General features: G+C 37.0%; 1 protein-coding gene across 1 annotated transcript in view; it reads left to right on the top strand.

Moving 5' to 3' along the window:
* The window catches only part of oxct1a (3-oxoacid CoA transferase 1a), a 30,612-nt gene that overhangs the window by 4,807 nt on the left and 12,402 nt on the right, over positions 1-13,403 (top strand). Inside the window, exons 6-14 of the mRNA XM_008336043.3 lie at positions 49-198; positions 586-692; positions 1,069-1,129; positions 8,753-8,860; positions 9,123-9,237; positions 10,259-10,353; positions 11,005-11,053; positions 11,582-11,654; positions 12,242-12,317. Of these exons, the coding sequence (XP_008334265.1) occupies positions 49-198; positions 586-692; positions 1,069-1,129; positions 8,753-8,860; positions 9,123-9,237; positions 10,259-10,353; positions 11,005-11,053; positions 11,582-11,654; positions 12,242-12,317 (834 nt within the window). The remainder of the gene's footprint in view (positions 1-48; positions 199-585; positions 693-1,068; positions 1,130-8,752; positions 8,861-9,122; positions 9,238-10,258; positions 10,354-11,004; positions 11,054-11,581; positions 11,655-12,241; positions 12,318-13,403) is intronic.

Raw genomic sequence — 13,403 nt, 5'->3', positions numbered from 1 at the left:
AGCTAACAGTGGAACTCATTGTTTATTCTGCTTCCACTTTCCCCACAGGGAACTCTTGCGGAGAGGATCAGGGCCGGCGGAGCTGGAGTTCCTGCCTTTTTCACAGCCACTGGCTACGGCACGCTGATCCAGGAGGGAGGCTCTCCAATCAAGTACAACAACGATGGAAGCATTGCCATTGCCAGTGAGCAGAGAGAGGTGACAACATTGTTTTCTCTACTTTATTTTCTAAATTCTTTTGTTTTAAAGTTCAGTTGGCTTGTATGGATATAGTAACATATTAACCATAGTTATGTTTTTTGGTTGTCACATTATTATGAGAACAGAAGTTTATTTCATTTTGCTCTGCATAATGAAAAATTCATGATAAACCAATGTCACCTTGCACACCGTCTATCTCAGTAAACTACCTGTACACTTGTTTTAATAATATTTTATGTATATGAAACAATGAATACTATCAGAAATCAAAGTTATAATCTAAAACTTGAGCTCTTCAAATGTGTGGATTGTTTTGTGTTCAGGTGTGACTAATATACTAAAGGTTGTAATAAATGTTACTGAATATGATGTCATTGAACACAGGTGCGAGAATTCAATGGCAGATATTTCATCATGGAAAAGGCCATCACTGGGGACTTTGCCCTGATCAAAGCATGGAAAGCTGACAGAGCCGGAAACATTGTTTTCAGGTGACTGAAATATACTCTTTGTTTCCCTTCAATGCCGATGTTTATCATGTAAAAGGCCTTTACATGTAAAAGGCACCTGTCGCTGAAATTTTTAAAAATATTTGTTGTTGGCACCCATGATTCATCTTTACTTCAGTTTGAGGGTCATTCAGTGTTTAAGACTGTTTCCACTAAAATCTCCACACGCTGCAACTTAGAAGTTGTTGTAATTTTTTTTCCTCCACAAGAGGACAGCGTCCTCAAGTAAACCTTACACCGAGTGTTATAAATTAAATGTCAGGGTAGGATTTTCCTCATGTCTTTGAGTCACATATTTCTGTTTTACATATTTGTAATGTTGTCTAGTGTAAATGTTGTTGTTTTTCCTTTTTAACAGAAAAACAGCTAGAAACTTCAATCAACCCATGTGCAAGGCAGCAAAGGTCACCATAGTGGAGGTAGGAAACCCTTCTCTGTCGGAAAACTATGGATCTATCAGTGGAGTCATATATCTAAATATAACCTCCTTTCTAGTTTAAAATGCAAAGTATTTACTTTATTTTCCATCTGTTTGTGCTAAGGTAAAGGTAAAATAGGCCCTTAAGGGAAAAAGCAAACATTTAAATAAAATCTCATCTGACCTTATGAAATCATGCACATATAATTTCACATGAATACCCTGGCTTTTTCAGTTCCAGGACTTTTTGGGATTAAAATGTAATAGTTTTCCAGCAGAGGAAATTGACCTGGATAAGAATAACCTTTAAAAATAAAAAGGTTTCACTTCTGTTTAATCTAGTTTTTATTAGAAAGCAGGATGAACGAATAACAAGACAGTTGTTCCCTTTCTCTTTCCTCTGTCTTTTATAACTAGCAGAGGAAACAAATATACTATTATTTTCCAGAAATGTTTTGAAAGTTTAGTTTTAGCTCTCCAAAAAGAGCAAAAGACAGATTTCTTAATCTTTTTAGAATTAAAATTAAAATTAAGGTTGACATTAGAATTAAAAAATTTCTACAATAGGCACTACTAATCGATCTGACATTTTGAAGTCAAACCCTACTTCACTGCAGCTGAAAATTGAGCCATGATGACCTCTCTCTGTGTCAGACTTTTATCTATTCTCTGTATCTGGTTCACCACCTTCCTCGAATTTAAAATTATATGCTAGTGATCGTTCATCTTCTCTTCTTGTCTGTGCTTTATATGTGCAGTTCCCCTGTCTTATACACACACATACACACAAACAACTTCACACCTTCCATTTAGACACCGTTTGACTCAGAGAACAGCAGGGATTAAAAATGTTTGTGAGAATCATAAAACAACTGCTGAAAATAAATCCATAGCAGAGAGTTTGCGCTCCACCGACCACTTGTTCAATTGTACCACAGAGTTGAGAGCTGATGTTTAGGCTGTTGATAGTAGAACATGGCATGAATTCTCCTAGTAAAAGTAATGTTGATACTCTATGGTCAAGAAATAACCAGAAAGAATAAATGAGTTACATAATAAGCATTTTGTTTTTTGTATGTTACGTTTTTTGTATGAATTAAGACAGCAGTCATTGCCATCATGAAGTACTTACGTCTTCGCAAATTGAGTGGGAAATACAAATAGTTAAGTTTTTGTATAGTTTTCGTATGTTTGAAGTTGAGAGTGGCTGACAAAATAAAAATAATATATAATATGATTTAATAAAAGGACAATTTAATTGATTATTTGTGATAGGATATTAAAATCATTACAATTGTAATGAATCCACAGACTGCACACCTGTGTAGTCTGTGGATTCATTGATTGCCAAAGAAGCCAATTCCAAAACACTGTCAAATAACTGTGGTACTCCAAGACTGTGTACCTCAGTATTTTTTTTTTACTTTTTTAAGTTCTGAGAACAAATAGTGCCTTCAGATAATCCACACCGATGATGAATAGTTTTTTTTTTGCAGCATTTTGTGGAATGTGCAGCCGTCTGCCATCCTCACTCTGGATCTTGAAGTGAAAAACCTAGGTAACATATCATTATAAATGCATATCAGGGTTAGTTCTCAGAACCTGTATTTTTATTATAAAGCTTTTAATACCAGCTCTCTGATTAGGCCTTTTATGGCACAGCAGGTAGGATACAGGCGTTATCTGTGACAAGTGTACTTACTGGTGACAATAAAGTGATATGCCTGTTTTGCTACACACATTAAGAACAATTTATTCTTTGAGCAGAAGCAATTAACGTGTGTGAGAATAAACGTGTCGTCAGTATTCAGGTCATGCTCGGTCATAAATCTGATAAGTCCTCTGTATTGACCCTGTTATCAGAGATAAGACTGAACAGAACTAACAACCAGTAGCCAGTGTTTGTTTGGATTTTATTTTTTCTACTCACAGCTTCTTCTCCCAGGTCAATTTGTTTTCTAATGCTCGTTTAGTTGAATTCTGGAGACAAGCTTTATAATCCCAAATCAAGTCTCAAAGGTCAGGGTGTTAGGCCAGAGGAATGGTGCTAACAGTGAAGATGATGCACTTCATAGTTTCAGTCCCTGAGAAGAAACTTCTGCCACGTTCTTTTCCAGAACAGTTAACACTTGCCAATTTCACCCTTTTAAATGCCTTTGTCTGTACAAATGCTTCTACAGTTACAATTTATTAAATTGTACAGTAACATTAACACTCACTGAAATGCATTCAAAGTAAAAGTTAAAACATTTACTTACTGAGACAAGAAAAAGAAGAAAATAACCCCACTTAAGCACTAGACAAAATGTTAGAAATCAAGATGGCACAAAATGACAAAATTACCAGATCAGCACTGGCTCCGGTTGTCGTTGCTAAGCAACCACAGTGGCTATTCAGTTGTTGATTGTTCCATAGTATACAGCCGGTCCAGTCATTCTATTATCACATGTATGGCAAAAGGTCCCAGTGCATTGTGGGATACAAAACGACATGGTGTTTTGTAACAGCCAGTATTTTTCAAGCAGCTCCCCTGCAAATAAATGCCATTTTGTTTCCTGAAGTTTCTCCTTGATTATTCCAGCAATGATGAAAATGAATATAATTATACCCGGCCAGAAGAGTTATGCCTGAGGTTTATGCTTCGATTTTGATTCTTTATTATGATTACGCTTCCATTCCATCTGCTAATAAATGGAGAAAAAAAAGTCCTTTGTTTGATCTCGGGGAATATAGTTTAGACCTTAGTCTCAAAATATCAATAGAATGTTATATTGAAATTATACCTTATGGAACTGGCTGTTTAATGAAACATATTAACCTATCATTGCACCTGTTTGTGTTCAAATGTTTAGCCAACCATAGTATAAACAACAAATCTCCATCGGATTCGGTTTTTGACTGCGGTGTTTGAAGCCTCCCCAGAGCAAATGGTGCTAAATACAGGGCTGATTTGGCATCTAGTACCACAGAAAATTGCTGTAATATCAATCGACAGATTGGTTTTAAAAGCCAATTTGTCATTTTCTGGTAAAAGTGTTGGCAAAAGGTGCTTCCAAATGACAATAACAGCATTGCAATATATATATATATAGTTAAATTCCTTCGGCAGTCTTTTAATTCCCAATAGTTTAAAGCTTCTAGCAGACAAACTTTGCCTCAGTGTTATTTTTGTGTTCTTGTTATGTGGGAGAAAATTGACTTGATTCTAAAATAAATAGTAGAAGTCAAAGTTAGGACTACGATACTGATCTCCATTATTTTCTCTGATCAAAGTCAGACAGTTGTAGTTTTCATAATTAGTTCTTTACAAACACCAAACATGTTATTTGTCTTCTTTTTAAATTACACCATACAACTGTAGTCCCTTTAAATGGACCTTAAAGTATGTGTTGTGTGCATGTGTGTACGTCTGTGCAAATCTGCTATGTTGCTGCCCGAGCATGTATTTTCTCTACTTAACGTCCAATCTTTGTTCCTTTAAAAAATAAATACCACACCAATAGCAAGTAATAGTTTGTGTTTAGTTGACAAATCAGTGAACATAACATAGTCGTCTGCATACAACTCACTGTATCTTTCATTTACCTTGACTAAAAACAATATATCTTAAAGCTAATATTTGCTGATTTGTTAATGTGTTTCGCATCTGCAGGTCTAATACAGCACTTTAATTGCCAATTAGTCAGTGTAATTGCCCCTTTAATTGCTAATGTAAAGATAAACATAAAACCAATAATGTGGACATCTGTTGGGTCTGTTGAAGTGAAATACTCTGGCCAGGATTTTAATCACTCTAATATGAGTGATTCCAAAGCTTGTGACCTCCAACACTTACTGAGGTTAAGTCATTAGTTGTAGGTCACTGAAGGTTCAGGAGAAGCTGAGATGAAGACAGGCTCTAAATATTGGGTAAGCAATGAGTGGATGTAATTTAAAAAGTATGATTTTGTTAGTGTGCTAATTTAAAAAATTCTCCAAATACACTTATGTGCAGTTGTGGTTTTCACTCGATGGGTATGAAGACTTTTCAGCCCAGTATGAAGTATCTCCAGTTTTAAGACTATAAATGGGAACTTGTGAATGTGAACATCTGGAGAGGGCTTATTTTTATCCTACATTAAGTGACAATATTCCTGTATTTTTCAGGGTTTGCACCTATTCGCTGTCCCTCAGTTGTCAGATGCCATGAATACTGTCATAGGCTAGGCAGTTTTCAACAGAGAGAAAAGCATTTGCTCATTTTGTCAGTGTTCCGGGTTAGAGGCAGTGCTGTGCTCCAAAAGTGGCAGCAGAGCCTGGCCGAGTGCCCACACACGCAGACACACACTGGGAGGAAGATGGAGAGGTTATAAATACACAGGATAATGGGAATGTGGTGTCTCTCATCATAATGCTTGCCTTTAGCCACACCAACTCTTTCTGCTCTAATGGTAGCTTATTAGTATGCACAAGAAAAAGGAGTTTCAACAAAACAGAGCTCAGCTTAATTAAAGGAGTAGTTCAGTTTTTTCTTTTTTTTTGTAATTGGATTTCTGAATGACTGCTGCAGTTGGTGCTTAAGTTGACAGTGAAATACTGACAAATTAACAAGTATCTACCCATACAAGCAAAAACCCTTTAAGCTGCTGTTACATACACATCTGTCTGTTTAAACATAAACTTTTAAAATGCGCTTGAACAAAACACACCACTGAATCAGAAATTTCACACTAAATTTAGAAAAACATGAAAACATTGACCAAAATATTGCACATATTAAAGTAAAATATTGTCTGAATACTGCAATACTACCACATTACCAATAAAATTCAGGGATTAAATTGAATATTTGCACATAAGTGACCACAATATTGCCCAGTAAAATCTGAATTTTGCAAATGAATAACAAAATTTGACATAAATCATACACAATGATTTGGTTAATATTAATTAAATAACAATTACTTCAACAAATATATAATTTTATCAAATGTATTCCAGTAATAACTGTGGTCATTACCGTATAACCTTTTATATTGACGCAAAAAACATGGTTAAGAACATGCCAGTTTTTCAGTGGCTGTAGTGGTAGCGCTGTATCCAACATCAATTTCAGTGGTAAAATACAAGAATGTAGTCGCAGATGTGCAACGCACCACTTTTAGATTAATGTGATTTGATAAGAGCTCAGATCAAAACAACACACACTATGGGGAAAAATAAAGCTTGTTTCCCCAGAGGGCACTTTGAATCCCTCCACCCTGCTGCCATTTTAATTCATCTCACTCTGGTCTCATTGATGTGAAAATTGTTGGAAAATGTCAATGTGTTTGTGTGTGTGCGTGTCTGTGTGTGTGTGTGTGCGTGCACTCGTGTACTCCCTTACACACCGGCATGTATGCACGTGTGTCCTTGTGAGGTGCATGTGTGATTTCGTTATTGTCTCTTTTTTTTTAATGCTTGATCCTTCCTCTGCCGCTGAGTCTGCATCTGAACTACATCTGAGCATCAGTGCTCTACACACCACCCATAGATGAAAGGGACAGAGGGCTTTTATGTTTACATTTAAATTGTACCAGCTTTCCATTATGCTAAGGTTTGGTCTAATTAAAAACTGATCAAGCTGAATACATGATTCGATTGCACGTGCGTGATTCACAAATTGGTGATCTACCTGTGAAGTGTGGTTTCTTTTTGTTGTCGCTTGTTGGTTTTCACAGTGGGAGTGTTTTGGCAGCTGCTGGTTGAAGACAACAAAAAGCAACCGATGTTGACGAATTCATTCACTCATCTTTTGTTTTTTTGCAAAAACTACATATTATTGGAAATGTTGCTTTTTCACCATAGTGTTTAATAAAGCAATGAGTGCAGTCTGGCTAAATGGAAATTTCTACGGAAAGCATCATTCCATCAAAAAACAGCTTAAAGCCCCAGAGAAAAATGTGGGTGGATGTGTGGGACTGCAGCACCTTATCAGTTCTCTGGTGCTTCAAATCCTATCATGCATAGCCTTTTGTTTAACTATGGAACATGAGAGGTTTGCCATAAACCAAGCCATAACCCTGCGCACCCCCTCCAAAAAAATGTCTTAACTCACTTTATGGTCCTTAGTGGCCCAAGCTCACCGCAGACCAAAACCTGTGTATCCATGACAACGCCAAGATTGGAGCCGCTCTCAGCCACAGACTCCTCTCAGTAAGTGCTCAGTGCTGATGGAGGAAGTGGCGATAAGGAGAGATTCAATTCAATTTGCTCGGAACAGCTGCGTGTGCCTTATGTATATAGAATAAGTAGGCTGCAGCCACACAGGAGTGCACCCTGAGGTGAAGGGAAGGCAAGAATTAAATCGTCATGGGTAGGTCGCCTTCTGGCCGCCAGTGATGTGATGATAACCTGTCGTTGGTAAGAGGAACACTAGTTTGACATTTCTATGATTTTGAGTGCTTTTCATCCTGGAAGATTTTTATAGAGAACCAAATTTGTTGCTCTTTACTTCGGGGAGGATTTTTTTTGTTTGTCGATGTTCACTCATGAGTTTCTGGCACCAGCTTTCAAGATCAAGCTACCGAGGACTGTTGTGTTCTCAGCTCGGTGTCATTAAGGCTGAGTCTGTTGTTCCTCAAATGAAACATAAGCTGTTCATACTCCCTCAGTGTACAGAAAATAAATTTATGGGGAGAAACTTTGTTTAAGTCTTCTTTACTTCATTGTTTGCCATAAAGTTAATAGACCTTTCAGACCGAAAAGTAAATATATAGTAGAACTAGGCTTCAAAACACAGTAAAAGTCCCATTTTTTCTGTTTACTGAAAAATGGTTCACATTCTTTACTAATTTACTCACTGAAATGGTTTTAAAGGTTTGATTTATTTCTATTTTCTACTTCTTCTGCTGTTTTTATCATTTTTAGTTTGGGGAAATTGGGGGTGGGGGGTCATTGCTGGTGCCAAATTTACCAGTAATCGCTGGTTAACCAATCTGTCACTAGGTCACATATATGGAGCTACGTATGTTGGTCAACACCCCTTGTAGCTGCATGTTTTTGGACTGTGGGGTAAAACCCACGCACACATGTAGAGAACAGGGGAACCACACCACATTCTGTTATGCAGGACCACTTACCACTTTCTCACCTTGTGGTCACACAATGAACTGTGAGCAGCCCCCTCAAAGACTGTTAGTTTATTGTTTAATGTAGAAGAAAACATTCAATGTTTGCTTTGAACTCTGTTTTTAGGTTCCAGACTCCCCTACTCCCCATTACTTTTATCCAAGGACCAGGCTTTGTCCCTAAGGGTTTGAAGTGTTTTTGAGTCCTTTTGAATTCTCAGTCAGCCAGACAGGCTTCTTCAACATTTTACCCACATAAAAAAGGAGAAAGGGGCCTCTCTGAGCACATTAATATGATAACTTTTACATTTAGAAGTGATAGCCTGAGATTCACCACAAAATACATTGTGAAATTTCTTCTGCGTATTTTGATAGAAAAGCGACATTTTACTTTGCATGGTTGGATAGGAAAATGTTATTTTCTGCTTATATGATTGTTATTGCACGGTTTCCTTATCTTAACATTAAATCTCAAGTGATGGTAGACAGAGTTTGACCATACAACAAACCCCTCATCCCTCTGTGTCTGTGTGTAGGTGGAGGAGGTTGTGGATGTTGGGACATTTGCTGCAGAAGACATCCACATACCCAGCATCTATGTCCACAGGGTCGTCCAAGGAGCCAGTTATGAGAAAAGGATTGAGGTAAAAATCACCCGATCCTTCTGGACAGCCAGTAAAATAGAATTTAAATAAAACTATTAATAGATTTGAAAGAGTAAGAGATTAAGCTTCTGATAAAGAAGCATGGTGTTGAATCCTTTCAGGCTAACTGATTGTGACATATCCTGAAATGTTCCAAATGCAAATTCTAGCACTTATGCATGTGCCTTTGTGCTTACGCTGAAATATCCCCAGGAGACTCTATTCCTTTTTTTTTCTTACAAATTTATTTCAATGGTTTCAGAAACGAACAGTGAGAAAAAGTCAAGAACAGAAACCCAAACCAAGGAAGGACTCGGACATTGTTCGGGAGAGAATCATTCGCAGAGCAGCTTTGGAGTTTGAGGATGGAATGTATGGTATCCTTTTCATTTAATGACAAAAAAATAGTTAGCGTTAGTATTCCTTTCATACTCTAATGTTTGAACATCTTTACATTTAGAGAGAAATATATGCAGGTTCAGAACCCTCAAATCTGTTTTCTAATCATAATAAATAGGTGCCGCAGCAGTAGCATTAACAAACTATACTTCTGTTTTCTAATTAAGGGGGTATAATTATTCATTAATCATAAAAGCAATATATATAATGTAGCGCTGGGCTATAATAAACCAGCCTTCAGTATTCTTAGAGTAGGTTATTGACTGAACTTTATTAAATGTAGATGAAGACCAAAATGTATTTAGCATTATTAGTCATATCTGATATTGGCTTTGGCCCAGAGGCAATGTCTCTGTCATTGGTGCAGAACTCCAGGGTTCACCTCCTGGGCAAGATCAAATCCCAGTTAAGGTGGTTGGTACCTTCCAGTGAACTCACCACCTGCAGGAAGGTTTAGGGGGGTTGGTACGGTGCAGTGTGATTTGGGTGGTGGTCGTGAACTATTCTATTTTTCATGTATTAGTTTTATTTTATTTATATTGCATTTATGTTGTAATTACAGTGTATTGTTTTTATATATTTAGTTTACATTGTACCATATTTTAATTGAGCGTCTTTGTTTTTAATTGCACTGCTTTGCATATTTTTTTTACTTGTGTTAACTATATTTTACTTCCAATTGCAATACATTGCAATGTTCCCAGAGTCGCTTAGTTGTCACGATAAATATACTTAATTTCATTATTCATTAAAATAATTTGATTAATTTTCTCCTTTCCATAATCAGAGTCATAATCCTCCATATTAATATTTTTGGATATTTAACATTTTATTAGATGTCCTGATAAAACTATGAAAAGTTCAAGATTCTTTTTTGTTTCTGTAGTTTGATATAAAAATATATATTTTTAATACATATAGGAGACTTTCGAGATGTTTTCTTGCTGCATGCATTTATGTCAGATGATTTCGTATGATCTTTAACCAAGAGCTGATCAGCAAACCTTGGCATTGGCATCCCCATGTTGGCCAGCAACTTCATAAAACCAGATATCACTGTACACCTGCAAAGTGAAAATGGGATTTTAGGCCTGGTAAGAAGAACTCACACATGTTTCTTTTGCTTTGAATATGAAATAAACAAGATGAACAAGCAGTCATTTATAGCAGCAGAACATTTCCTTAAGACTGAATTTTGCCTGGAGCATGAAGTGAGATCAATAGCCATTCATCTGAGCTGCTAATGCTGCTTGTTATGTAACATGTGATTGACAGTTGTTCTTCCTCATTTACATTATTTTGTGAGGCCAGAGCATGTATTTATAATCACATATCTTTACTGTAGAATGTAAGAACCAAATTGAATGCCTTATTGAAGATTGTCCTAATTAGAAATGCTACTTCTCTTCATCTCCTCTGCTCCTCTCTTGTTCTCTCCTCTCATCATGTCTCCCTGCCTTTTCTTTTCTCTCATCTCCTCTCCTCCCCTCTCTTCTCACCTCCCGCTCTCACCTCTGGTCACTTCTCCTGCCCTCTCTTCTCTCATTACTGTTTTCTCCTCCACCTCCAAGCCACTGTTTCTTTTTGTTGAACACAGAGAAAATCAATGTCTCATCTAATCTGTGAAATGTGATTGTGTCTATCTCTGCCTGGAAAGATCATCACAGGTCAGACACAGTGACATGTGTGAACACACGTGGCTGACCATTTTACACACATACTTGTTTATGTACACGTCTCATTAGGGGCCTTACCCAACAGAGGATGCCGTGGATCCAGACCTGATTAATGCTGGTTAGTCTAACTCTTATCACTTACCATGACTCTTTGTCTTCAGTCACATATTGTTGCCCCAAACAAAGTAGGAATTCATAAAATTAGGGACATTAGTGACAAAGGAAAGTGAACTCCTTGTCACTGTGACACAGCACACCACTTAACACAACCAAATGTGACCTGCTTTTGACCCATCACCAAAGTGAACAGTGGGCAGCTTTAAGCACCAGGGGAGCAGTGTGTGGGGACGGTGCCATGCTCAGAGCACCTCAGTGGTAACTTGGCAGCTGGTGGACTTGAACCTGATGAGCCGATGATGTGTCAATATATTTTAGACCGGATACAATATTATGGACAGTGCATGTATATTAAATAACTCTGACCTTAAATGTGAATATTTCAACAATATGTACTTAACCATCTGTTATATCTTACTGGCCCTCAAACACCCTGTATATGTTTTTTTTAAATGAAATTACTGCAGTTTTCCTCATCTTCTTTTTTCATTATACTGTACTTATGTATGTCAACTGTTCTTTTCCACAGGAAAGGAAACGGTCACAGTGCTCCCTGGTGCAGCCTATTTCTCCAGTGATGACTCTTTTGCCATGATCAGAGGGTAACGCTTTGTACCAAAAAAACCAACCTATCTACACTGTATATCAAATGTTTAAAAGTCACTGCACCACTTCAATATTCAATCATATTTTACTGGGTGACCTCAATATGAATATGACCTACTTAAATTCTCCATTCTTTGTGACAGGACCTGATTTTGGTCCTGCATACAGTATTTAACAGGTGGTACAAATTAAATAGCTAGTGTCACTTTTACAACAAGACAACAGCCTTGTCAAAACTACCAAGGTTCCTCATTCTAATTGATTTGGCAGCTCTGTGAGACTGGCCACCCACACGGCTCCGTCAGTGCTGTCTGTGCACCAATAGGAAATTCCATATCGCTCATAAATAGTGTCAAGGTGACAGATGTCAAGTACAAAAAGACTTGTGTGCGTATTTGTCAGTGTGTGTAAAACCACTTGATCGTGTAATTATATCACAAGTAATTATAAAATGTAAGCTGTATATTTGGAAGAAATGTATAAAACCCTGGAAAGCTTTACGCCACTTAAACTTTATTATTTTATGTATGAAACTGAGATTTATTAATATCAGCTTCTTCTTTTCTTCTGTCATCCTCTTTAGCGGTCACATAAACCTGACAATGCTGGGAGCCATGCAAGTGTCAAAATTTGGAGACCTAGCCAACTGGATGATTCCTGTAAGTGTGATTTAATAAAGCACATCACGGTTCAGGTTTTGAGCTGAACAGTGTTCCTCTGAGCTTTTCTTTTTTTTTATCGACTATTATTTGTTTTTGTTCAGGTCAATATTGTGAATTCACTTTTCTGACAGGCACATCTCTGGTTTCACAAATTAGTTTGAGTAAGAAATTATTTTCAAAGTATGAAACTTTGTGTCTCTAGAACAAATATGAGGTAAACAGTGGATTAGTGATGACTTCAAAAGACATAGATTACACCTCTGAGCCTCTCTCTCCCTACTATCTGCAATCATTTTTGTCTATAGCTTGAATACAATGTTTTGTCACTAGCAGCGTGTCATGTATGAATGACTTTTCATGAGTGAATGACTTTTAATGTGAAGCTGTTGAATTCTTTGCTTAAGAGAACAAACAAACAAACAAGCTGTGCACTCTCCTTTTATTTAGTATCCATATGTGGTGCTTATGGCTGTGCAAAAGAACAGTCTTTGTCAAGCACATCATTCCTTTAAGTTAATATAAAATCCCACTCAGGTATAACGAAATAATAATTACACTGAATATGGGGTTTATACATAATTCCATATATTGACCACAAAGTAGTAGTTTTAGTGTAGCAGAATGGAGCACGCATTTGGCCTTGGATTATTTTTTTGTAAAGTGTAGAAATCTGCCTGTGAGATTAGCACTGGGAGGGGTATATTTGCGAGCACTATATTGTAATGGGTGGCAGACTAGTGCTTAATGTTCCATCAAGTCAATTGGCCTTGAGACCAAGGTGGCCACATTCATCCTTGGTGATTACTAAGGTCAAGAACCCAATAAAAGGCTGTTCACAATAAAGAAGCACTCTGCTAGAATGGGTCCCAACCACTGTACACACAATACTTTAACATTCACCTACATACACACAGCTGCATTGTGCTGAAGATATTCCTTTATAGACACATATATAAATACATCACATGAAATCATTTATATTGAAAAGGACTATCATAGAGTCAAAAGGTACCATTATGAGTAAATTACATCATTTTTTATTAAAGCAGGCATTATTCTTCTTTCTTTTTCTTTCTACTGCCC

The sequence above is a fragment of the Cynoglossus semilaevis genome, chromosome Z, assembly GCF_000523025.1.
Source record: "Cynoglossus semilaevis isolate Cse_v1.0 chromosome Z, Cse_v1.0, whole genome shotgun sequence".
Lineage (NCBI taxonomy): Eukaryota > Metazoa > Chordata > Actinopteri > Pleuronectiformes > Cynoglossidae > Cynoglossus > Cynoglossus semilaevis.
The sequence above is the reverse complement of the archived record's forward strand: the minus strand, read 5'-3'. Positions and strand labels throughout refer to the sequence as shown.